Below are 26,023 nucleotides of genomic sequence, written 5' to 3'. Positions count from 1 at the left end.
GCCCTGAATGAAGTTGGTGGATATGAAATGAATAAAACAATGTCATTGATACCCAACTTCACCAAGGCAGGCCTGCACCATAGAGGTACGTGGAGGCACTGACAATGAAGATTTCCCTGATAACTGTAGGAATTGTACCTATAGGTTTGGACTTGACCCTCTCTTCAAGCAAAATGAAGAATTTGGAGAGACACACATCCCCTGAGACCACTTTACACTGAGCAGAGTATGCTGTCACTGTACCAAGAACATAAACTGGAGTATGTTTTGTTCGTTATCTCACCATGGGACTAGAGGACAGCTGAATGGGAAATGAATTTTTAGTCAGTGTTGCAGGAAGCCTCATCAGAGTAAGGAGTTTTTGTCATTAAGGGAGGTTTTGGTCTCACTTCTCCTTCAAAGTGGCCCACTGTGGTAATTTTCATTGCCTGCATACGAACAGCAGTAGTAATCAGCCTCATCCACCAGCTGCAGCCCAGAGATGGTCAGAGAGGCTGTGTTGCCAGACTTGGAGCCAGAGAAGCGAGCAGGGATCCCTGAGGGCCTATTACTAACACCATAAATCAGGAGTTTATGGGTTGTTCCTGGACGATTTTGGTACCAGGAGACATAATTATATTTCCCAATGTCACTGCTGGTTCCAGCACAAGTGATGGTGACTGACTGTCCAGGAGTTCCAGAGACTGAGGGAGGCTGAGTCAGAGCAGACTGGGCCCAGAAACCTGAAAAGAAGAGAAAACTCATGATGTTGAATCAAACTCTGGCCAAGGTAAAACTGAGTAGGAAGAGACAAAAACCTTAGCCCAGATGTCCCCAAGGCCCCCTTTTCTGCAAATTTCATACAAGTACCCTGATTGAGGAGTGTGAGGACAAGCAGAGTCCAGGCCATGGTGGTGGTGCCCCAGAGCACTCCCTCCTGAGACTCTAGCACTGGACCTGGCACCTCCAGACTTATTTATCTGCTTCATTGCCTCAGAGAAATGAAGGAGGTCCTCAATGCAAATCTGCTTCCTGCATCTGCCTCTCCTCAGCCCACTCTGGCCTTTCCTGAACTCTATACACTTTTACATCTCTATCCTGAAGAGTTCAGATGAGCAGATATAATCTCCCTGACTTTAGATTTCCTAAGGATCAGAAACATAAATTGTCTATTCTTGCTTGAACAGAAAAAAAGATTTGCTGAACTCCATCATCTCTGTGAGCACCTAGCTCTTCAGTGTCTCTGCTGAGATCTCACTGTGTCTGTCACCCTCCAGGCCTGCGTCACAGTGCCCTCTTCTGGTGCTCATCCTCCAAGATCTCTCTACTGTGAGGAAACAAGTCTGTCCACCCAGGAAACACCTGCTATGGTTGTTGTTGGGGGATCTCCCCAGAGGCAGCTGTGTTTCTGCCCCTCCTCTGTGCTATGAGTGGAAGCACATGCAGCATCAAATTCTATCAGTATTTGAGTCACTCCCTGGTCACTCACCACATGCCATATGGATCAACCAGTGGTCACTGGGAAGGAGTCTCATGAAGGAAACTGGGTGCCCCACCAAGGGCCATTTTCCTGACCTGATTCTGCAGTTTCATTCCTGTTTGATCATACCCAATTAATGACCAGTTCTTGCTAAGTGTCTGAATCTCAGTCTCAGAAGTTAATTCCATGAATCCTTCTTCTTGTGTAGGGATCTACAAGGAGATGAAGGCAAAATGGGAAGGAAACATGTTGAAAAGTGGGCCATTTTTATTAAAACAGGAGCTATTTATTTAAAATTATTTGATTTCACCTTATTTTATTTTTTGGTTGTGGGAATTGAAACTAGGGTTACTGAACCACTAAGGCACATCCTCAGTTTTTTTTTTTTTTTTTAATATTGTGTGATAGACTGGGTCTCACTGAGTTGCTCTCTCAAGCTGCTTGGATTATAGGCATGCACCACCTTGCCTATCCAAATATTTTATATTTTAATTTATATTTTATATTTTAGTTTATACTATCTGGTACAGTGTGTTATGGTTACAAATGGATAAATTGTTGAATGATTAATTCAGGCTAATGAATTTACCTCACTTTGTTTTGTAAACCAACTTTATTGAATTGTAGCTTATATATCAACAATCCAATTATTTCACGTAGACACTCTAATGCCTCTTACTGTGTTCTGAATTGTGCAACAATTGCCAAAATAAATTTTAGGGCACTTTCATCAACCAAGAAGAAAAAATTTATTACCATTAGCAGTCATTTCAAATGCTTTCTCCCTCAACATATTCATCCACTCTGCCTACTTGTAAAAGAAATCACTTATTCTCTTTCCATTTCTACGTGATTCTCTATTCAGAAATTTTAAAATCACTTTTATTTGAGGAGAATATTTAAGTTATACTTTACTCTGTTTTGAAATACATAATCTATTAGTATAAAGTATAGTCACCATACTATGCAGTAGACCACTGGAAATTATTTCTTCTGTCTGAAAATTTTTCTCCTTTTACTAAATCACAATATATCCCTTTCCCTTCCATTCCTCACCCACTCTTGTGTCTCCTAGAGAAAAAAAGAAATTCCTCATGCTCTGACAAACTTTGAATGTCCACACTTTCTTTTTCTTGGGGTTTTTCTTTTCTCCATTCTACTTGATCTTGACTTGGGAAATTGTCTGTGTTCACAGTGGTGGCAACAGAGACTGTGGGGGCTTTCCTTTCTCATTTGAGGAGATGATTTCCCAAGAGAGTGTCGCTTAATTCCACTACTTCATTACTCTGTGTCCTCTTAGTAGTTATGGGATCCTGGCCTCTGTCATAAGAAATGGGGAGAAGACCATTTTACTCTCCACCTCTATGAGTCTTTGTCCTTCTCTTATAGATTACACATATAATTGAAATCATGTAGTTTTTTTTATTTCTGTTCCTAGCTTATTTCACCTAGTTTAAACATCTTTAAATTTTACTATAGATTTCATTCTTACCTGAAGATTACATTCAATTTACTTTTAACTTATGTGTCCAGTCCAAGAGAAGCAGTTATTTATATTATTTTCATGGTTAATCCATCCTACCCCATGAATTTGGCATGACTAAGCAGACTTATCTCAAAGATATAAAATAAAAACCACACAAGTGTGACAAAGAGTCCTGCATTCATTAAAGTGCTTTCCATCATTCTGTGTTCTGTGTGGCCTGTGGTTCAGGTTGATTTCATTTCCTAAGTGTAAGTATCATTATTGTTTTCAGATTCCATTTAGGATGGAGTAAGCATACACTATCTTTTCAGACTGAATCCAGCAATTAAACCTCAAACAGCACACATGGAAATCTTTGTGACTACCTAGGAGAGCAAATCACAGAAGGCAGACTGGAGGAGTCAGAAGAACATTAAAAATGCCACATTGGAGAGTTTTCCACTTCTACCCTGAGTCTGCACTCACACATCCTGGGACATGGCTGAATTTTAGGATATGCCCTGATATTGGGAGCTGCAAATGAATTGTCGGCTTATCTGATCCATTTTTAAGTGACCTCTTGGGGTTGAGTTCTCTGAACCCTCAGAGAACTCTTGGTGTTATCTCACAGATCTGAGGCCTCTCCATTACCTTGGCAACTTCTTCTCAAAGAGAATTCTGTGATAACATGGAATTTATTGGTTCAGACAGCCCTATGTTCAAATGCAACTTTCCAGTGACAGAAAAAAATATCAGGGAGCCCGAATAGCCTTCAGGCACCAGCTGCCTGGAGGAAGAAGAATTACTGCTCAAGTGATATGTCTCCAATCAATCCAGTTTCCCTACAGCCTCTCCCTTTTTGTTTATCTTGCAAAACTGTTCCTCACAATAAATCCCCCTTTGATTTGTTTTGCTATAAATAACATATTAGCAGACTTTTTCTCTTTGTTGGGGACAGACTCCTCAGGAATGATCTTCCCACAAAACCCCTGCTGTGAAACTATTTTCCATGTCTTTATCTCTAAATATTATTTCAGACTTTTAATTTTCCAGCCAGTTCACACATTTGTTTGGTTTACTCATCCCTTGCTGTGCAGGACACAGTGACACCCCACTTTTGTGTCTCCTAGAGAAGAAAAGAAATTCTTCATGCTCTGAGAAACTTGGAATGTCCACACTTTCTTTTTCTTAGGGATTTTCCTTTTCTCCATTCTACTTGATCTTGACTTGGAAAATTGTCTGTGTTCACAGTGGTGGCAGCAGAGACTGTGGGGGCTTTCCTTCCTCATTTGAGGAGCTGATTTCCCAAAAAGGTGTTGCTTAATTCCACTACTTCATTACTCTGTGTCCTCTTAGTATTTGTGGGATCCTGGCCTCTGTCATAGGAAACGGGCAGAAGACTGGAAGGGAAGGCCCAAGGACACACACATAGTGGGAAGGTCGTGGAAATGTGCTTGGAAAAATCATCCTGCAAATCAGGCTCAATTCTGAGCTACCCTTGCATTGTTCTGATTTCAGAGGTGATACAAAAGAATATGGACTAGAATTGATATGTAGACTGTTAACTGAAACTCAGCTGACCCCTGCAAATCTCACAATAAAGAAAGACCCAAATGTCATGGCTAAGATCCACCTGCTGGAAGAGAAGTTATTCGAACTCTAAGACTGCATTTTTAAATTTTTCTTATTATTCGTTTTTTTCTTTTTATTTTATTTTTGTTTATTATTTTATTATTTTTTTATTTTTATTTTTTAATTATTTTTATTAATTTTTTCATTTTTTATTTTCTATTTTTTTTCTTTTGTCTTTTCATTTCTTTTCAATTTCCTTATTCCCCTTTCCTTGAATTCTACCTGTTCACTCTCATTCCCTTTAGTGACTTCTTCCCTCCCCTTCTAATACCTTTTCCCCCAAGCATCACAACGATGTTTATGTGTAATTTACTAAATATGTATAGGTAAATGTTCCGAGGCATTATATAGTGCTACCAAGTCCCTAGCTACCCCCAAATACTCCAGACCATTCTCCTGTTAATATCCCTCATCATAGAGCAACACTCCACGGTTGCCAAGAGATGCTAACCTCAATACCATCACATCATTCGACCTAAATATAAGTCCCAAGACCAAACCGCAGACTAATATATGCCATCAGAATCTGTACACAGTTTAAGAAATGAAGAATCTGCTTTAAAGTGCAACAAAACTCATCACCTCTAGGTATAGTCTCCCATCACAAAAGAGAGACCCCAGAGATACACAAAACCAAATAAATTTATAGGAGTAAACAGTAACTCAACAGTCAAACAGAGCAAGAAGAAACATGAGCAGCATGAAAAAGCAAGAAAGTAAAGGAGTACAAACAATGCAGGACAGCCTAAATATACAGGAGGACCTAGAGGCATCAGAAAAATGGTCAAATAAAGGACTCAAGGAATACCTTAGACAGATGGAATGGAATCTTAAAGAGGACATGAGACAGCAAATTCAAACAATGAAAGAACACATTGAAAATGAATTACATAAACAGATAAAAGAAGCAAATAAGCATCTTTATCAGGAGATGGAGATTATAAAAAAAATCAAACAATAATCCTAGAAATGAAGGAAACTATAAACCAAATTAAAAACTCACATGAGAGTATCACTAACAGAGTGGAGCAAGTAGAAGCCAGAACGTCGAATAATGAAGACAAAATATATCATCATGAAAAGAGTCTAGCCAACTCAGAAAGGCTGGTAAAAAATCATGAGAAAAACATCCAAGAGATATAGGATAACATAAAAAAAAAACAAACTCAAGAGTCATCGGGATAGAGGAAGGTGTAGAGGTTCAAAACAAGGGAATGAGAAACCTGCTGAATTAAATAATTATAGAAAACTTAACAGATATAAAAAAGGAAATGGATGTAAAAACTGTATATGCATACAGGACACCAAGCATAAAAAATCACAGTTGAATAAAGAAACTATAGAAATCAATATCACAATTAATAACCTAGACTTAACTGACATATATAGAACATATCAACCATCATCAAGTGGATATACTTTTTTCTCAGTAGCACATGGATCCTTCTCAAAAATAGACCATATATTATGCCATAGGGAAACCCTCATAAATATAAAGGGGTGGAGATAATACCATGCATTTTATCTGATCATAATGGAATGAAACTGGAAATCAAAGATAAAAGAAGGAAGGAAAAATCATACATCACATGGAAAATGAACAATATGTTACTGAATGATCAATGGGTTACAGAAGACATAAAGGAGGAAATCAAAAACTTCTTAGAGATAAATGAAAATACAGACACAACATATCGGGACACAATGAAAGCAGTTTTAAGAGGGAAATTCATTGCCTGGAGGTCATTCCTCAAAAAAAGAAAAAAACAACAAATAAGTGAGCTCACATTTCATCTCAAAGCCCTAGAAAAGGAAGAGCAAAACAACAGTAAATGTAGCAGAAGGCAAGAAATAATTAAATTCAGAGCGGAAATCAACGAAATTGAAACAAAAGAAACTATTGAAAAATTTGACAAAACTAAAAGTTTGTTCTCAAAAAAATAAATAATATCGACAGACACTTAGCCATGCTAAAGAAGAGAAGAAGAGAGAAAACTCAAATTACTAACATACAGGATTAAAAAGGCAATATCACAACAGATGCTACAGAAATACAGAAGACAATTAGAAATTATTTCAAAAACCTATATTCCAATAAACTAGAAGATAGTGAAGACATCAATAAATTTCTTAAGTCATATGATTTGCCCAGACTGAGTCAGGAGGATACACACAATTTGAACTGACCAATATCAATGGATGAAATAGAAGAAGCCATCAAAAGACTACCAACCAAGAAAACCCCAGGAATGGATGGGTATACAGCGGAGTTTTATAAAACCTTTAAAGAAGAATTACTAGCAATACTTTTCAAGTTATTTCAGAAAATAGAAAAAGAGGGAGCTCTTCCAAATTCATTCTATGAGGCCAACATCACCATGATTCTGAAACCAGACAAAGACACCTCAAAGAAAGAAAACTACATGAACCTAGATGCAAAAATCCTCAATAAAATTCTGACGAATTGGATACAAAAACACACCAAAAAAATTGTGCACCATAATCAAGTAGGATTCATCCCTGGGATGCAAGGATGGTTCAATATATAGAAATCAATAAATGTTATTCACCACATCAATAGACTTAAAGATAAGGACCATATGATCATCTCGATAGATGCAGAAAATGCATTCGACAAAGTACAGCATCCCTTTATGTTCAAAACACTAGAAGAACTAGGGATAACAGGAACTTACCTCAACATTGTAAAAGCTATCTATGATAAGCCTCAGGGTAGCATCATTCTGAATGGAGAAAAATTGAAGGCATTCCCTCTAAAATCTGGAACAAGACAGGGATGCCCTCTATCACCACTTCTAGTCAATATAGTTCTTGAAATACTGGCCAGAGAAACTAGACAGACAAAAGAAATTAAAGGCATAAAAATAGGAAAAGAAGAACTTAAATTATCACTATTTGTGGATGACATGATTCCATACCTAGAAGACCCAAAAGGGTCTACAAAGAAACTACTAGAACTAATAAATGAATTCAGCAAAGTGGCAGGATATAAAATCAACACGCATAAATCAAAGGCATTCCTGTATATCAGAGACATAACTTCTGAAATGGAAATAAGAAAAAATACCCCATTCACAATATCCTCAAAAAAAAATAAAATTTTGGGAATCAACCTAACAAAAGAGGTGAAAGACTTATACAATGAAAACTACAGAACCCTAAAGAGAGAAATAGAAGAAGATCTTAGAAGATGAAAAAATATACCTTGTTCATGGATAGGCAGAACTAACATCATCAAAATGGCGATATTACCAAAAGTTCTCTATAGGTTTAATGCAATGTCAATCAAAATCCCAATGGCATTTCTTGTAGAAATAGATAAAGCAAACATGAAATACATATAGAAAAATAGAAAACCCAGAATAGCAAAAGCAACTCTAAGCAGGAAGTGTGAATCAGGCGGTATAGCGATATCAGATTTCAAACTATACTACAGAGCAATAGTAACAAAAACAGCACTGTACTGGTACCAAAACAGGCAAGTGGAGCAATGGTACAGAATAGAGGACACAGAGACTAATGCACAAAGTTACAACTATCTTGTATTTGATAAAGGGGCTAAAAGCATGCAATGGAGGAATGATAGCATCTTCAACAAATGGTGCTGGGAAAACTGGAAATCCATATGCAACAAAATGAAACTGAATCCCCTTGTCTCGCCATGGATCAAGGAGCTTGATATCAAATCAGAGACTCTGCGTATGATAGAAGAAAAAGTTGTGGGGTCGGGCTCCAAATTCCTTAATAGGACACCCATAGCATAAGATTTAATAACAAGAATCAACAAATGGGACTTACTTAATCTAAAAAGTTTTTTCTCAGCAAGAGAAACAATAAGAGAGGTAAATAGGGAGCCTACATCCTGGGAACAAATCTTTACTCCTCACACTTCAGATAGAGCCCTAATATCTAGAGTATACAAACAACTCAAAAAATTAAAAAATAAGATAACAAATAACCCAATCAACAAATGGGCCAAGGACCTGAACAGACACTTCTCAGAGGAGGACATACAATCAATCAACAAGTACACGAAAAAATGCTCACCATCTCTAGCAGTCAGAGAAATGCAAATCAAAACCACCCTAAGATACCATCTCACTCCAGTAAGATTGGCAGCCATTATGAAGTCAAACAACAACAAGTGCTGGCGAGGATGTGGGGAAAAGGGTACTCTTGTACATTGCTGGTGGGACTGCAAATTGGTGCGGCCAATTTGGAAAGCAGTATGGAGATTTCTTGTAAAGCTGGGAATGGAACCACCATTTGACCCAGCTATTGCCCTTCTCAGACTATTCCCTGAAGACCTTAAAAGAGCATACTACAGGGATACTGCCACATTGATGTTCACAGCAGCACAATTCACAATAGCTAGACTGTGGAACCAACCCAGATGCCCTTCAATAGATGAATGGATAAAAAATGTGGCATTTATACACCATGGAGTATTATGCAGTACTAAAAAATGACAAAATCATAGAATTTGCAGGGAAATGGATGGCACTAGAGCAGATTATGCTAAGTGAAGCTAGCCAATCCCTAAAAAGCAAATGCCAAATGTCATCTTTGAAATAAGGAGAGCAACTAAGAACAGAGCAGGGAGGAAGACCATGAGAAGAAGATAACCATTAAACAGGGACAAGAGGGGGGAGGGAAAGGGAGAGAGAAGGGAAATTGCATGGTAAAGGAAGGAGACCCTCATTGTTATACAAAATTACATATAAGAGGAAGTGCGGGGAAAGGGGAAAAAAACAAGAGATAGAAATGAATTATAGTAGATGGGGTAGAGAGAGAAGATGGGAGGGGAGGAAAGGGGAGGGGAGGGGGAATAGTAGAGGATAGGAAGGGCAGCAGAATACAATAGACACTAGTATGGCAATATGTAAAAAAGTGGATGTGTAACTGATGTGAATCTGCAATATGTATACGGGGTAAAAATGGAAGTTCATAATCCGCTTGAATCAAATGTATGAAATATGATTTATCAAGAGCTTTGTAATGTTTTGAACAACTAATAAAAAAATTTTTTTAAAAAAGGACCCTCTCAGGACAAGACAAGCCTACTGAGAGACAGTTCACCTGCAGGACACATCCAGCACAGGGTTTCAGGTTTCTAAGGGAAGAGAGAATCCTGATTAAGAACACAGTCTCCACTTAAATTCTGTGTGGGACACCTCACTTGACTATGATGACAAATGTCTATGACTAAAAGAAAGACAGCATCTTTTCTTTTGTCCTCATTCCCTCAGTAATATCCTCAGATGTTCTCAGTGGTTGTTACTTCACCAGCAGAGACACTGTTAAGAGCAAATAGGGAGACACTGACTACAGCATGGTGAATGCAGAGTTTTTGCAGAAGGGATTCCAGGCAGGTCTGCACAATATGGAAGTAGGAGGCATCAAGAGTGAGGTTTTCCCTGAGAACTACTGGGACTGAACCAAATAGGCATCTTCATATTATTCTGCCCTTACTGTAAGGATGTGAAAAAAGTTGCACATTTAGGTACAACATCACACAGCAAATAAAAAGCTCTTGTTGTTCTTAAGAAATTATGTTTCCTTTTGCACTTTATGGTAGAACAAAAGTGGAACTGATAAAGAAGTGAATTCTCAGGGCCCTGTGCAATGTAGCCCTCTCTGTGCAGGACTGAGGAAGCATCTTCAGAGTGAAGAGGAAAATGTGAACTCAGGGCAGATTTTAGACCCACTTCCCCATGAACTTGGAGCACTGTGTAAAGTGCTGCTGCTTGTATATGAGCAGCAGTAATAATCAGCCTCATCCTCAGGCTGAAGTCTAGAAATGGTCAGAGAGGCTGTGTTTCCAGACTTGGAGCCAGAGAAGCGATCAGGTATCCCAGAAGGACGATTAGTGACTCTATAAATCAGGAGTGTGGGGGATGATCCCGGGAGATTTTGATACCAGGAGACATAATTATATCTCCCAATATCATTGCTGGTTCCAGTGCAGGAGATGGTGACTGTCTGTCCTGCAGACCCAGAGGCTGATGGAGGCTGAGTCAGAGCAGACTGAGACCAGGATCCTGAAAAGAGAGAAAAACACATTCTGGTATGTCAGTGCTGGTCCCAGGTGAGACAGAGCTGAAGAAGACACAACATTAGCCCAGATTTCCTTGTGTCCTTTCCCTGGAGGTGTCACCTGTGCCTTGGGAGAGGAGGGTGAGGACAAGCAAAGACCAAGCCATGGTGTTGATGCCCTGAGAATGTTGCCTCCTGAGCCCCCAGCTCTGGGCCTTGCTCCCCAGACCTCTCTTATCCCCTCCCCTGACTCAGATCAGGGAGGTGCCTCCATGCAAATCTGTTTCCAGCTCCTGCATCTCCTCCCCTTACCCTTAGCTGCCTTGGACTCTGGACACTTCTGCCTTCCAGTTCAGAAAAGTTCAGTTGGAGAATTAAAATTGTTTGATGTGTGTTTTCTGAACCAGGACAGATGGAACCTGTGACAGCCCTAGGAATTAAAGCTACTTTGGGATGTTCCTAACCTTCCAATAGTGGAGATTTTGTAAATGTCACCTGATGATTCTTCGGACTTCTGTGTGCTGTGTGGGATGTCCTTGAGGACATAGTACCATGGCAGGAGAGATCCAGTCTCTTCCCTTTTCAGGAAGAGATATGATTGGGAGCACCACACATCCTCCTCACCTGCTCAGCATCCTCTGGCCTTCTCAGTTAGGATGTGTGTCCAAATATTCTTAAGTCTTCTGCTTCAGAAAAAAAAAAAAAAAAAATTAGGGACTGTATTTTGATGCTGAGACCTGGTGTTATTAATAGGCCTTCTAAAAGGTAATTTTTTGTTGTACAACATATTTAGGACTGGCATCCTATTACTTTAGATATAATCACATAAAAGCACCTGTTGTGAAACTCACTACTGTTTGTGGTAAACCACAGCAACTGCTCTCCAGTCCCTGACTGCCCCCTGGTGGATTCATAGGGAAGATCCCAGCCTTTAGGGAAATGGAGCTGGGTAATCTGCTTTGCTTCCTCTCCTCAGTCAAGTTTCCATCTCCATCTCAGGACAGGCCCCTGGTCCCTTCTGTTCACCTCCAGGTGCCTCTTCCTTCTTTTTTATTGTTTCATTGGTGGTGCATTATACTTGTACATAATGATGGGATTTGTTTTACATATTTGTAGATGCACACAAGATAACAATGTAATTTGGCCAACATCACTCCACACCACCTAGTTCCTTTCCTCTATTGATATCCTTTTGCTTTTCATCTCTTTCCCTTCTACCTTTCTTTTCCTCTTTAATGTCCATATATCACAGAAAACATAACCCTTGACCTTCTTTTTTGGCTTATTTCACTTAATATAATGATCTCTAGTTCCATACATCTCCCCAAAAATAATATAATAATATAACAATAAAATAATTTTATTTTTAGTGGCCGAATAAAACTGCATTGTGTGTGTCTCTCTGTCTGTGTGTGTGTGTGTGTGTGTGTGTGTATATATATATATATATATATATATAATCACATTTTATTTATCCATTCATCTTTTGATGGACACCTAGGTTGGTCCCATAGTTTGGCTATTGTGAATTGTGCTGCTATGAACATGGGTATGCATGTATCAATATTGTATGATGTTTTCATTCTTTAAGATAAATATTGAGGAGTGGCTTAGCTGGATATTATGGTGGTTTTATGTCTAGTCTGTGCATTCTGTTCTGTACCACTGATTTCTAAAGTGGTTGTACTAATTTACAATCCCACCAACCTGTAAAAGTTTTCCTTTTTCTCCACACCTTTGCCATTATTTATTATCATTTGTATTCTTGTTGACTGCCATTTTAATTAATGTGAAATAAAATTTCATTGTTTTTGATCTGCATTTTCCAAATTCCTAATGTTTTTTCACATATTTGTTGGCTATTTGTATTTTTTTCTGAAAGTTTTCTGAGCTCTTTATATATTCTAGCTATTAATACTGTGTCAGAAGAGTAGCTAGCAAAGATTTTTCCCCATTCTGCAGGTTTTCTATTCAAATTCCTAATTGTTTCATTTGCTATACAAAAGCTTTATAAATTTATTCCATTCTGTTTATTAACCCTTTATATTATTTCCTGAGCTTTAGGGGTCCTATTGAGAAAGTCATTGCCAGTGCCTATATTCTTGAGTATTGACCCTATGTTGCATAGTTTCTGGTCTGATACTTAAGTCTTTGATCCATTTTGACTTTTGTGCAGGGTGAGAGATAAGAGTCTAGTTTTACTCTTGTATATGTGGATAACCAGCTTTCCCAGCCTGTCTTTTCTCCAGTGTATGTTTTTGGCACCTTTGTTAAGGATCAAATAACTGCGGATGTGTGGGCCTGACACTTCCTGAGAGAGACTATCTTTTCACCACAACTAAAAGAGCTCAGAAATTTTGAGGACTCACAGGATGGCCAATGGCATCAACATGAGCCCATGTGGCTCATGAGCTGCTGGAAGATGGAGCCTCTAAACACTCCAGCAAACCACACAATATAGTGAGCACAGTGTGGATTTTATCCTCACAGTCCCCCAATCCTGCTGCAGGTTCTAGGTATCTTGCCAATAATAGGCTGAGCCCTGCTGAGTAGAATCAGGGCCAGGGTGAGTCCATATCCTTGGGCCTGGTGGGTGGGCTGAGACCCTGGGGCAGCACCTGTGCAATAAGCATGGAGATTGGGGAGGAGAGGCAAACAAGCATGGTGGAAGTGTCCTTAACCTGCTTTTTTAGGCCCAACCTGGGCTGATTTCTACCCAGGGCTCTCTTATCCCCTTGCAGGGAAAGCTACCTATTATAGTAAAATTAGACCAAGCTCAGGACTGCTGCTGGAGGAGGTTGTAGTGTCCAAAGCAGGGTTCAGCCTCAGGTATACAGAAAGGAGAAAGGCAAGCTTGCAGACCTACCCTCTACCCACAGAAGTCTCTTTTCCTTGTTAGTCTCATAGTCTGGGCAGACACATCTACCTTAGTCTGTATCTTCACCTTGCTTCAGGGATGGCCTGGCCACTCTGAGTTCAGAAGTGAGTCTGTCCATGTTATCTGAACCCAGTCTACTGATAACAGTAAGAGGCTTAGTCAGATGTGTGTCCCAGTCCTTAGCTCTTGAACTGCATAGTATGAATTAAATTCCTTCCTGATCAAATATCCATGAAATTTTTAGAAGTCCACTGTGGTGCTATAACTCTGTCCCTGTTGTGAGCTCCTCATTAAGATCTTAGGTGCTGTGCTTCCCATCTCCAGCATGCTCTGGACAGGGTCCACACTCTGTGCTTCAATACTGCCCAACAGTTACAGATTCAGCATGAATGGTGGTCCAGGGTGAGATGAGGAGCCAGGACTTCTGTCACCTTAACAGAGAAATTGTATAAGAGCCTAAAAGTTACACAGAACCCAAAATTTTCTTTGTGAGTGTCAAAGACTATGTTGTAAAAAAAATGAAAACTTCCACTTCAGGTCTCAGGTCTTGGTCACTAACTTCCAGCATGAACTAATGCCCCTGAATTTCAGGCCCAGTCCTTCCTCATGTGGCTTTGTCAGGTGGAATCTCCATGCTGGTTTCTAGTTGCTCAGAGACAACCTTGGCTGATGTGTGGATTCAGAACATACTTCTCAATTCTAGGAATCCTCAATCCTAGGCCCGCTGTCCCCAGAGGAGTAATTTCCCTTGTGTGTATGTCCCTTCCCATGTCAGGCTCATACTACAGAAAATGATGAACATCTCTTTGAATAAGGAGGGTCAATACCCAGCTCAGATGTATCTGAACATTTCTCCACATGGTGGGTGGTCATGATCTGTGGCCCATAGCTTCGGGTGGAGTGACACAGTACTCAGGAACTGGCTCTCCTTGGTGCCAGCTGCAGGTGTTGAGACACCTATGGTGGTGGTGAATACAGGACAAATGACACAGGCGACACCATTCAGAACCAGTGTTTACTCAAATCCACTGTGATTTGCACCACATTTCATCCCAGGAAATCTGTGGAACATGACAAGCCTCTGCTCCTCTGAGTTTCCTTGTTTCTGGTGGGAGTTGTGGTTTAGACAAATTTAGCTTGCAGTCTCAGCTGCTCGCACCTTTGCTTTTTTTTTATTTCTCGAATATTCAGACACTTCTTCTAAATTCAAGGCAGCAAGGATTGACTATGTAGTCCAAAGCAGGTCCATGGCATGGAAGACAGTAAATTGGGCTTCTTCTCAGAGCACTTCTGCATTTATGAAGAAAGGAAACACACTGTCTTTTGCATCATTCGGTCTCTTGAATATGGGTGTGATAGGTGGAGTTGCAATGGTCACCTTGAGGTCATAAGTCAACAAGAAAGCAAGCCTAAGACACTAAGGATGGTGGAACAGAAACTGAGAAATATTCCATGTCCCACATGGAATTGGTAAGCACTGGAAAATAACAGTCACATATCAGACTTGTTTTTGGAGGAGAAAAATTAGCCTCCATCAGCTCATGTGTCTGGTTTCATGCATATGTTTTGCATTAGAAATACCCTGACACTTTGGGGCTAAGGTTGTGACTCAGTGGTAGAGTGCTTACCTAGCAATGTGTGAGGCAATGGGTTCAATTCTCAGCACGATAGATAGATGATAGATAGATAGATAGATAGATAGATAGATAGATAGATGATAGATACATACATACATACATAGATAAAAGGTCCATCAACAACTAAAAGATATTTTTTAAAAAAGAAGAAGAAAGAAAAAGAACTACCCTGACACTCAGCTACTCCCCTCACGCTGGCCCTGCTGAGCCGGCTTGCTGGCCTGGCTCCTCTTTGGGACCCTGACAGGCAGGTGGCTGCCCTGAGGAGGCTGGGAGGGGAAGGCTGGGCAGCTGGCAGGCTGGTGATGATGCTGATGCCAAACTTCTGCACTGCCCCAACTGCGTGCAGAAGAGCTCTCAGTCAGACCTAGTCTTCTTCAGGTTTCCTCAGGGTCTGACTAGATGTCAGAATTTAGTGGAGAATTGTAGGAGAGCTGACTTGGAAGATAAAACACCTGATCGACTAAATATAAACATTATTGATTATGTGCCAAACACTGTGAGACCTCCATGATCTGTAGAACTAATCCTCATAGGACAGTTCTTCAAGATAATGCAATACAAACAATATTTTATCTTACCACACATTTGAACAATCCACATAGTAGACATAGAAAGTGAATAAAAGAAATGGGTGAAGATGAAATCAGGACACTGAAGCAGAAAAAAAAAATTGTTCTGAGCAGGAAAAAAAAAAAAAAAACATAAAGAAACAGACAATAGCAATGCTCAGAACCCCAGTGCAGAAGAAGGGGCTGATGAACAGGATGAAGATATTTTAACTTTAACCCTTGAAGAGGAAGAAAACAAAGAATACTTAAAGTCTTTATTTGAAATTTTGATTCTTATGGGAAAACAAAATATACTTCTGGATGGGCATGAAGCTGATGAAATCTCAGAAGGTCCCTTTTTGCAGGGCCTAACTTTGAACCTACATGAAGGAATGCTTATCTTGCTCATTGTACAACAGGGAATTCCTAACAGAACGCTATGTTTTGGGACAGAGTGCTGTCAGAACACTGGCAAGCGCCATTCCTTTGACAGGAAGAAATGCTCCTTTGACAGGAAGTTACTCCGCTATTGGTACAAGTTCAGCCTGAATGGCATTTTCTGAACTCTTGGTGTCTGGACCCTTGTAAAATGATATGTTATACATCAACTCTGGCCTATCATGACTGTTATATGTAAATTGGCACATACTCACTATATAAGCTATTTTTGCTGCACAATAAAGTAGATGCAGTTCTCTGAAACAATTCAGGAGGGGTTTCTCTGCATCCTCAAGCTCCCCACAGTCAATTCCAGAAGGGCAGTTCCCTCAACATCCCTTGACTCCTGATAACTTTCAGGCCCTGTTGGAAAGTCAGATAAATTCTGGTGAAGAGGTCCTGAGAAAATGCTTTGAGATCACAGCAGTTAACACATTGTTCTGTTCAAAAACACAGCAGAAGCTGATGCTGGAGATCTGTGAGAGCTGCATTAGGGAAGAAATCCTCAGGAAGTGAGAGACTCACACTTCTTTTCCATTATCACTGATGATGTGGTGGACATAGCAGGGGAAGAGCACTTTCCCGTGTTGGTGAGGTTTGTAGACGACTCTCCTAACTTGAGAGAGGAATTTGTGGGCTTCTTGCCTTATGAAGCTGATGTACAAATTTTGGCTGTGAAATTTCAACTACCATTAACTGACAAGTGGGGATTTACTATGGGTATTGACTCAGTCATGGGACAGCTCAAATTCAATTCATCAGAGGAGCACCATGCCATGCTGACATGTACAGAAGTGACTTTCCTAATCCCAACATGCTTTTAGCAGAGCTTCACTGTGGGAGGCCTAAGGTATATGTAAGTCACTTAATGTATCTTTGCCTACAAAGAATATATTTGCCTACAGGCCTTTCATGAATACACTAGCCATTAGTATTCTGCCTATATACATGGCAACTGTTTGAGCTCTCATGCTTTGAAAACTTGTCTGTTCTTCCAGAAAACCCCATTGGAAGTATCACATTTCACTTCTGTGTTACCTCTGCTCATATGTAGCACTCTAGAATTGTTTTAGTAAATCTTTTAGATTATAAAATGCTTTATTACCATGGATCTAGTTGACAAGTATTGTTATCAATTTTGAAAAAATAATTTTGAGGCGATATAAGAAAAGAATACATCTTATGAAATGTTACAATGAGGCCTACTGTTGATCTTTGACTATTAGGAGTTTTAAGTATGTTAAAATCTGTAATGGATAATTAAGGGAATTAACCAGAGATTCATGAGCTCCCCAAAGATATTTCAGTATAGATTTTGTCTTTATTAAATAAACTTAAAGAACAAGTTACACTTAAAGTTTGAGTACAAGAGCCTGCCCTAGTTGTTCCACATCTGGTGGTTGCTATTTATATTCCTTTATTGATCCTTCATCTTCATAACCCTACTCCTTCATTTTAGCAGGTAAATGTTGAACACTTCTGCTTCGCAGTCAAGACAGAATCAGAGGCTGCTGATATGGGCAACTTATCTTTCTTCATGACTATATCTACTACCTCATCTAGATTTATAAGCAAAACCTGAAATACATACAAAGTAAATATTTCATGATTTATCTAGAAATGATACAGAAAATATTGCTGTTATTTTTGGTGAATAAAATCTGTTTTGTGTACTTTATTTCAATCTAAACAAAATGTGAATTTTGTTTAAAAAAGAAACACACTGAAATGGGGGAAATAATTAAGACAAATAAATTAATCACAATAATGTTAGTGAAAGAACATGAAGATAGTTATTACAGTGATCAGAGGGAAACTGACAGGCAGCCTTGGATATAACATGAAGTTGAAGAATGTTTGAGGACTCAGTGACAAAGCCAGCTATGTTGCCACACTTCAAAGAACTGACAATGTCCTCCAGGGTGTTATAATTGTTCTAAATCAGTGTCTACTATATAGTGCTTTTTGTCCTAGAGTCAGGATTCCTGCAGCAGCAATTTAGGTGTAGAAATGGGAGTGACTCCACCCTCCATTATCCCCCACTATTATCCCTAGTGACCTCCTAACACAATGTTCGCCTCTCATCTCTGTAACTTACATTAAGCTCTTATAGTGTGGAGTCTCAATTCCAGAAGGAGGACTAGTCCCCAGGAGATTCTCAGTGGTTGTGATGAAATCACACAGTGTCTCCTTTTGCCAAGTCATGACTGGGAATCATTATTCAAGCTAGAGTACTGACTGATCTTGACCATGAAAGAGGAATTGGGTGGTCACTCCAGAATAGGGGTGAGGAGGAGCATTATTGACTGCAGAACATTTTCTAGTACTCCATGGATATGCAGGTAAATACAGAAATGAACAAAGCAATAAAAGAGAATAAAATCATGGCATTTGCAGGTAAATGGATGGCATTGTGAAGCTAGCCAATCCCCCAAAAAAACAAATGCTGGGTGTTTTCTCTGATATAAGAAGGCTGATTCATAGTGGGGTAGGGAGAGGGAGCTTGGGAGAAATAGATGAACTCTAGATAGGGCAGAGGAGTGGGAGGGAAAAGGAGTGGGCAGGGGGTTAGCAAGGATGATGGAATGTGATGGACATCATTATCCAAAGTACATGTATGAAGACACAAATTGGTGTCAACATACTTTATATACAACCAGAGATATGAAAAATTGTGGTAGATATGTGTAGTAAGAATTATAATGCATTCTGCTATCATTTATTTTTTTAAAAAATCAATTAAAAATAAAAAACAAATAAATTTTTAAAAAAAGAAAATGAACACAGGCCAGTTAAACAGAAGTGTTAATCACATAATCCTTTCAGAGGTGAAAAATGTATGGGTAAAAAGTATGTTTTCCTTTTCTACATAAATATCATTGAATACGTATTAATCAAATTTTTGTTCTGTTTTCTTTCTTATCTCATCACAGCATTCTCTAAGATAAAAGATGTGTTAAGAGGATCTCAATATTAAGGTAATGGGATAAAAACAGAGTAAGCAAATGAACATTCTGGAAGACAAAAAAAAACTCTTGTGCTCTTTTGGGGATAGGCTAGTGTGTTCTTGCTGATGGGACAATTTTATCATTTGAGTAGGAGCACAGTATGATATTTCCTGGGCCTACCTCATTAAGGCTGTTAACCTTCCAATATCCTGGCCTGAACTGAGGTGGTCCTGCTGAGACCACTGATAACACCTCACTCAGCAGAAGGTGGACCATGGACCTCTCACCTAGTGTTCCTACTGTCACCCAATTCACTTGTGTCCTTTCATTGTCATTTCATTATAATGTGACACTGTTATTACGATTTTTGTGAAATGAGCTAATATCTGGCAGTCTGTTTTTAAGCAATCACCTGCTTTGGTAGTTTCTCCACAACATCTAGTTTCATTTCATAGGTGATATTTGCTCCCATCTTTGACCTTCTTTCTACGGTAGACTGGCAACGGGCACTGTAAATTTTTTTGTTCTCATTGCTTCATTGTAGTACAAAATGTACTTAAAATGCCAGAAACTAGACCTGTCTGAACAAATGCACTAAGTCCCAATTGTCTCAGTGAATTTCATCAGCATTAGGGGTCACATAGAACAGTCAGGTGTCCCTCCAGTCAGGAGAACAATGTCACAGAACCAAAGAGGCCTCATGATCAGAGCTTTAACCAGAAGCAGAAGAGAGTTCACATCATACTGTGCTCCTACTCATATGATAAAGCTTTTCCATCACTCTTTAGAGTCTTCTAAAGGAGGCTGTGGATTGTTCATCCAGGGACAAGATCCTGAGAGGCCCTTCCCCAACTTGAGCTGCAGCTCTAATGCCAAATCTGCCTGGACTTTGGGACAGAAGCTAGGAAGGAGTGGGCAAGTGTCCCAAACATGCCCTGAAAATAGGATTCAGGCCTTGGACCACTGCTACATAGTAAGGAACAATACCCTAAGAGTGGTCAGTAGACCTAGGCAGCCATCCTAAATGAAGAACACAGGGATGTGGGATCACCACCTTCTCACATTGAGCACCTTCCTGGAGCACCTGAACTTGGGGTGTTCACCCCAGTAACTCAGAGCCCTGTTGGAGCTGCTCAGGATGACATGTCAGACTCCTCTAGCTCATTTCCCTGGTGAGACCCTCACTGAAACCTGTCGTGACCCCTCGCCAGCAAGGGAAACACGACACAGGATTCTTCTTTCAGCAGTTTACTCAGGACCTTTGAATCATGATGAGAAAACAGGAACAAGAGAGCAAGCGGTCTGTCTGCCCTAGCTTAAGTACCCAGCCTCGCCAATGAACTAGCACTACGTGGAAAAGTCTAATAGGTACAGCGCAGCGGAAGCAGGCAAGAGCCCAGCCCCACAGCCTTACAAGGAGTTGTTTACTTCTAACAACTCTAACCACTAAGTCATCAGAAGCAGGAAGCCAGCGCCATTTTCAGGGTGCGGTCGCCGGCTCCCAACAGAACCCCAACTCCTACAAGTGCTCTTGGTGCTATGACACTGACATTTTGTAAGTCTGACCCTCAAAACATGGTCACTTCAGCCTAGGCATAGAATGGCCTGTCCTTGCTTCCAGTCAAAGGATTGTCCCTAGACACTTGTTGATCCCTGGGGTGGCCTCCCTCTTGGGACCCTCTGGACAACTCTAGCATTTTTCCTGGCTTCTCCTTATTTTAGCTCTGCTATATCCTCTGGTAAAGGAGACTCTTTGGGTCCTTCCCTCTCAGCTTCACACACCCTTACTCTGTGTCAATTGCCGCTACCCAGCCCTGTCCAGCACAACACCCAGTGATAGAATCTGTGATGTTTAGGCAGTTGAAGCAAGTGCAATTCCTGTGACTCTATCCCAGGTTCACAGTTTCCTCCTTAGTGCTGTTTTCTTCAGGAAAAGGAGAGACAGATCTATCTACAACTCTTCTGAAAGAACAAATTAAAAATAACAGAAGTGAGCATGATGGTATGCGCCTGTAATTATAGTATCTCAGATGTCTGAGGCAGGAGGGTTGTGAGTTCAAAGCCAGCATCTGCAAATTAGTGAGACCCTAAGCAACTCAGTGAGAACTGGATTCTAAATAAAATACATAGAAGAGCTGGAAAGGTGGCTTAGTGATTGAGTGTCCCTGGGTTCAAACCCTGATACCAAAAAAGAAATAGAAAGAAAGAAAGAAAGAAAGAAAGAAAGAAAGAAAGAACGAAAGAAAGAAAGAAAGAAAATCCAGATATAATCAGTAAGACTCTATCATGCATTGTGTCATTTATTTCTGAAAAATAATTCTTCTAAGGTCAATAGGTGTCCCCATTTCACATCAGGTAACACTGAAGCCCAGAGAGCCTCAATTGTTGATGAGGACAGACACCAACTTAATCAAGGGCAGAAGTTGATCCAGGTGTCCTGAATTTTGATTCTGAGCTCTTTGTGGCACAGCATGACTAGGATGGGAAGGGTAATGTTTGGGCCAGGCTGGGCACCAGGGCTTGTGTCCCACACAGCTCACTTTTGTCCCTAACCATGGTCTGGGGTTCTCCAGGAGCCCAGCTCATCCTGCAGGTGATAATTTCTAGGGTCTGTGACCAGCTTAGAGTCAGAGAATCTGTGGGGAGTGAAAAGCTGCTCTAGTCTTCAGGGATGGTCTGGCTCCTGCTGGTTCTCTCTGTAGTGCTGCCTGCTCCTCTCTCTCTCTCTCTCTCTCTCTCTCTCTCTCTCTCTCTCTCTCTCTCTGTTGATGTGGGTGACACCTCTAATTCAGAAAAAAAAAAGAGACTTAGCAGATCCCAGGAGTGAAATGGTGAGGATTCTTAAGCTCATTCTTGGTGCTTTACCACCTGAAGCATTCTCAGGGTGGAACTCAGTGTCAGGGACAGGCTTGGTATTTTGGGGACAGAGATGAATCTAGTTACAGGGCCTGGGTTTGGTACTCATGCAGACAGGGAGAGCAGAGGCATTCAGGTCATTGTGAAGATGCCCCAGAGTTCTGCCTTCTGTCATACATTCAGGAAGAATGAGGTTCTGAGTTCAATGACCTGGACTGAGGTAGGTACTATTATACATAGTTTCCAGGTAATCATCCACTGACCCTGAAGAGGGCAAAATAGTATTGTGGACATGGCAATAATTGGGAAGAACAACTAATTGCATGAAGAATAATGAACAAGTTAATCACACACTTCAGATTTTTCTCTTTCAATACTACCTGCATTTTAAATTGATTAGTCATTTCTTGTGAAACTTAAACTATTTACAAGCATTTCACTGAATAAATGCATGATTCAATAATACTCATTTCTCAATGCTCAGATTGGTGTCTGAGTTTTTATTTTGCTGTCAGTTTTCAAGTTCCCATGAGTAATGAGGATGGAGTCAGATAATACCGATTGTATGACAAAGGATCTTTAGCCATAATGTAGATTTGGACAGGTGGAGTCAGGTGTGTAAATTAGTAGGCATCCCACATGACCTCAGAGGTTCTCCTTTGAGACTGGGATGGTCTTGGGGCCTGCTAAGAGGTCCTGCTAAACTGGTCTGGAGCATACAATATGGCCACTAGGGGGCTCAACCCAGTCTTCTGGCACTGTTTGCTATGGTGGCCCCCATGGCTTTTCTCTAGCTGATGGGGAAGAGGGGCTAGGGGTGTTCACTACCCCATCACTCCTCTGGGGTCCCCCTCACAATGTCATTTCTCTCTCAGGGGGAATGAAATCTGCAAGATTGGGCTGACACATCCTGTTCTTTTTCATGGAGATGTAACTGCCTGTTTCCCTCTGGGAACCTCACACCTTTCTCCCTGTGTCAGAATTATTGTCATCCTTCAGTGAGTGCACATTGGTGCTAAGGATTGAGGCCACCTGTGTCAGCTTCACTATTAGCCCCTTCAGTCCTTGAGGATGAGATGTAAAGAGTATCTATTCACTCTTTGCTTCAGGACATTCCTGAAAACCACTTGTTCACAGAAAAATTTGTGTGCACTGAGATCAAGCTATTTTGTAGTCAAATAAATGCTTAGTAATGAAGATTCACCTAAGGATCTTTTCTTTTTTCCCCCTTTCCTCTCCTCTTCTTCACTTTTTCCCCCTCTCCTCTCCTCTTCTTCACTATGTCAGGTAATACTAATTTTGCAATCTTTAATAGTTAATTTATCAACAAATTCCAGATCATTACTACGATTTTGTACCTGGGGTTAGAAGAACTGTGAAGAACATTTTCAACTAGTTTTTTTTTTTCTCCTAAGGTTGATTAGTGTATGATATCATAGTTGATTAGATATTTTCTGAAGTGATTTTATAAACAGAATTTAGTGACCTCTCTCAAAGTGGTGCTGATGCTGAGAATAGCAGAGGATATACATTGGGTGTAGTAGATATGAACACCTGGATATTCGCCCAACCTGGTTCTCTTAAGAGAAAGTAGCTCACTAAATAGTCCCTTGAATAAAAGTAGAAGCAATAATCATCCTGGCAGATGGATAGACATATAGGTAAAAAAGCAAAGGAGCAAACTATCTCCAAATAGCCCACAGTACTTCAACATCTGATCCCATTAACATCACAATAGAGGAAATAATGGAGAAAAAATTTAGAAAGTTCATAGTTAAAACGTTCAGTGAGCTAAAAGAATATGTAAGGAATGAACTAGATGGAAAATACAGGAAGTGAAAGATCATTTCAATAAGGAGAGAGAGAGATTCTTAAAAAGAACCAAATAGAAATTCTGGAGATGAAAGACTCAATAAATCATTTTAAAATCCTATGGAAATCATTAACAATAGATCAGGCCACTTTAAAGGCATAATGTCAGACTTTGAAGACCAAGTATATAATCTTAAACATGGAGTCAACAATAAAGAAAAGATGTTGCATAACCATGACCAGAATATTTAAGAAATCTGGGATAACATTAAGAGACCAGATCTAAGAATCATTGATGTTTCCAAAATACAAACTAAAGGAATGCACAATATTCCCAATGAAGTAATCAGAAAAAAATTCCAAACCTTAGGAACAAGAAGAAAATCCAGGCTGCTGTCGCCCAAGAGGAGCTAGGGGAGTACCAGGGCCCACAAGGCCATGGCAGACAAAGTGGCTGCAACGTCCAGGTGCAGGTGGCAACAGCAGTAGCAGAGCCTTGCTCAGAGCAGAGTGTCCTGGGTGTTAGCCTGCCTCTGGTTCCCTGGAAGTAGATCAGTGACCCGTGTGGGAATGGCAACAGCAGCAGAGGCAAATGTTCCAGTGCTTCTCTCTACCCTTTAGCCTCAGCCAGGGGAGGCCAGGCCAGACTCAGGTAGATGGAGTCTGCTGCACAAGAATGAGAATTCTTTTCAACAGAAAATGGAGGCTATTCAATCGCCAGGGTAATAAAATTATCATTGTAGGCTTGGACAATGCAGGGAAAACTACCATCCTTTAACAGTTTTCTATGAAGGAAGTTGTACATACATCCCCTACAATAGGAAGTAAGGTAGAAGAGATAGTGAGTAGTAATGAGATTCCCTAATGTGGAATATTGGTGGCCAAGAATCTCTTTGTTCTTCCTGGAATACTTATACTAACATGGAGTTTGTAATAGTAGTTGTGGACAATACAGAGGATTTCTGTAATTAAAGAACTCTACATAATATTAGTGAATGAGGATGTAAGAAAAATGGATTACTAATTTTTAAACATGATAAAGAATGCATGACTGTAGCAGAAATCTCCCAGTTTTTGAAGCTAACTTCTATTAAATATCATCAGTAGCATATGCAGGCATGCTGTGCTCTTAATGATGAGGGATTATGCCAAGGACTTGAATGGAATATATCACAATTTAGGATTAGATGACTTCTATTGACTTCATAGACTTTGTATAAACAAAGTACCGGACTTCTTCTGAAAGCTGCAAAAAGTATAGGTTAGATATACTTTTGTAATAAACTGATTTAATTTTTTCTATAAGAAAAAAAGAGTACTTATTTTAAAACAAGATGAAATCTCACCTTCCAATTTGCTTTCACATTAGTTCCTTCCAAATTATAAAGATGTATTTGAGGGCTGGGGATGTGGCTCAAGTGGTAGCACGCTCGCCTGGCATGCGTGCGGCCCAGGTTCGATCCTCAGCACCACATACAAACAGGGATGTTGTGCCTGCCGAAAACTAAAAAAAAAATAATAAATATTTTTTTTAAAAAAGATTTTTTTTGACATTTTTCTCAATGAATCTTCTCAAGACAATATATAGCCTGTGGTAAGTACACAGGGAGAGGAAGATATTTTGAATTTTAAGAGCTTTATTTTAATATACCCCTCCCAAATTGAATGTTGTTCTTTTCTTGTTCCACTAAGTCAAAATACAAATCAGCACAGATACTGTTTCCAATATTTTAAAATGCCATGTTACTTATGAAAAAATGTATTTTTCTTAAGGTTGTTAATGTATTATGTATATAACTCAAGTTCAAGTTTATGGCTTTGGCTTATGTTCTATAGAAAAGCAAATACCATAAACATTAGCAATATCCTTGATTATTGCCCTAATGAGATAAGTACTGCCATTAAATACCATTTTATACTTTTCCCATATGTTCTCTGTATTATACTAACCATATCTCCACCCACACACCAAATCATTCAGCTGCTCTCAAAAAAAAAGAGACATACAGGAAAAAGCTTGACGATGTGACTCAGTGGTAAAGCCCCTCTGGTTTCAATCCCTGGTTTAAAAAAAAAAAATGTGTGTCTTGGATAGGAACTTTTTTGATTGTGTTTATTTTGGGGCTTTATACTACTGGTTCCAGTATTTGGATTTTCATCTTGATTGAAATTGAAGGGAATTTTTAATATATGACAAATAATTTCAAAAGTATGACTACATGTGGCCAAAGCTAATTTAGGGTCTACTTTTGTAAAAGCATGAAAAATATTAAATGTTATATTTGGATTT

The 26,023-nt window shown here is 39.7% G+C and overlaps 1 pseudogene and 1 gene segment (V, D, J or C); one reads left to right on the top strand and one right to left on the bottom strand.

Moving 5' to 3' along the window:
* Positions 1 to 396: 396 nt before the first annotated feature.
* LOC113176974 (immunoglobulin lambda variable 2-8-like) lies at positions 397 to 889 on the bottom strand. The segment is given in 2 exon segments: positions 397 to 722; positions 850 to 889. Coding segments are annotated over 2 exon segments (366 nt in total).
* Positions 890 to 24,409: 23,520 nt separating this feature from the next.
* On the top strand, positions 24,410 to 24,924 carry LOC113177877 (ADP-ribosylation factor-like protein 5A pseudogene; annotated as a pseudogene).
* The last annotated feature ends 1,099 nt before the right edge of the window (positions 24,925 to 26,023 follow it).

The sequence above is a fragment of the Urocitellus parryii genome, chromosome 3, assembly GCF_045843805.1.
Source record: "Urocitellus parryii isolate mUroPar1 chromosome 3, mUroPar1.hap1, whole genome shotgun sequence".
Classification (NCBI taxonomy): domain Eukaryota; kingdom Metazoa; phylum Chordata; class Mammalia; order Rodentia; family Sciuridae; genus Urocitellus; species Urocitellus parryii.
The sequence above is the reverse complement of the archived record's forward strand: the minus strand, read 5'-3'. Positions and strand labels throughout refer to the sequence as shown.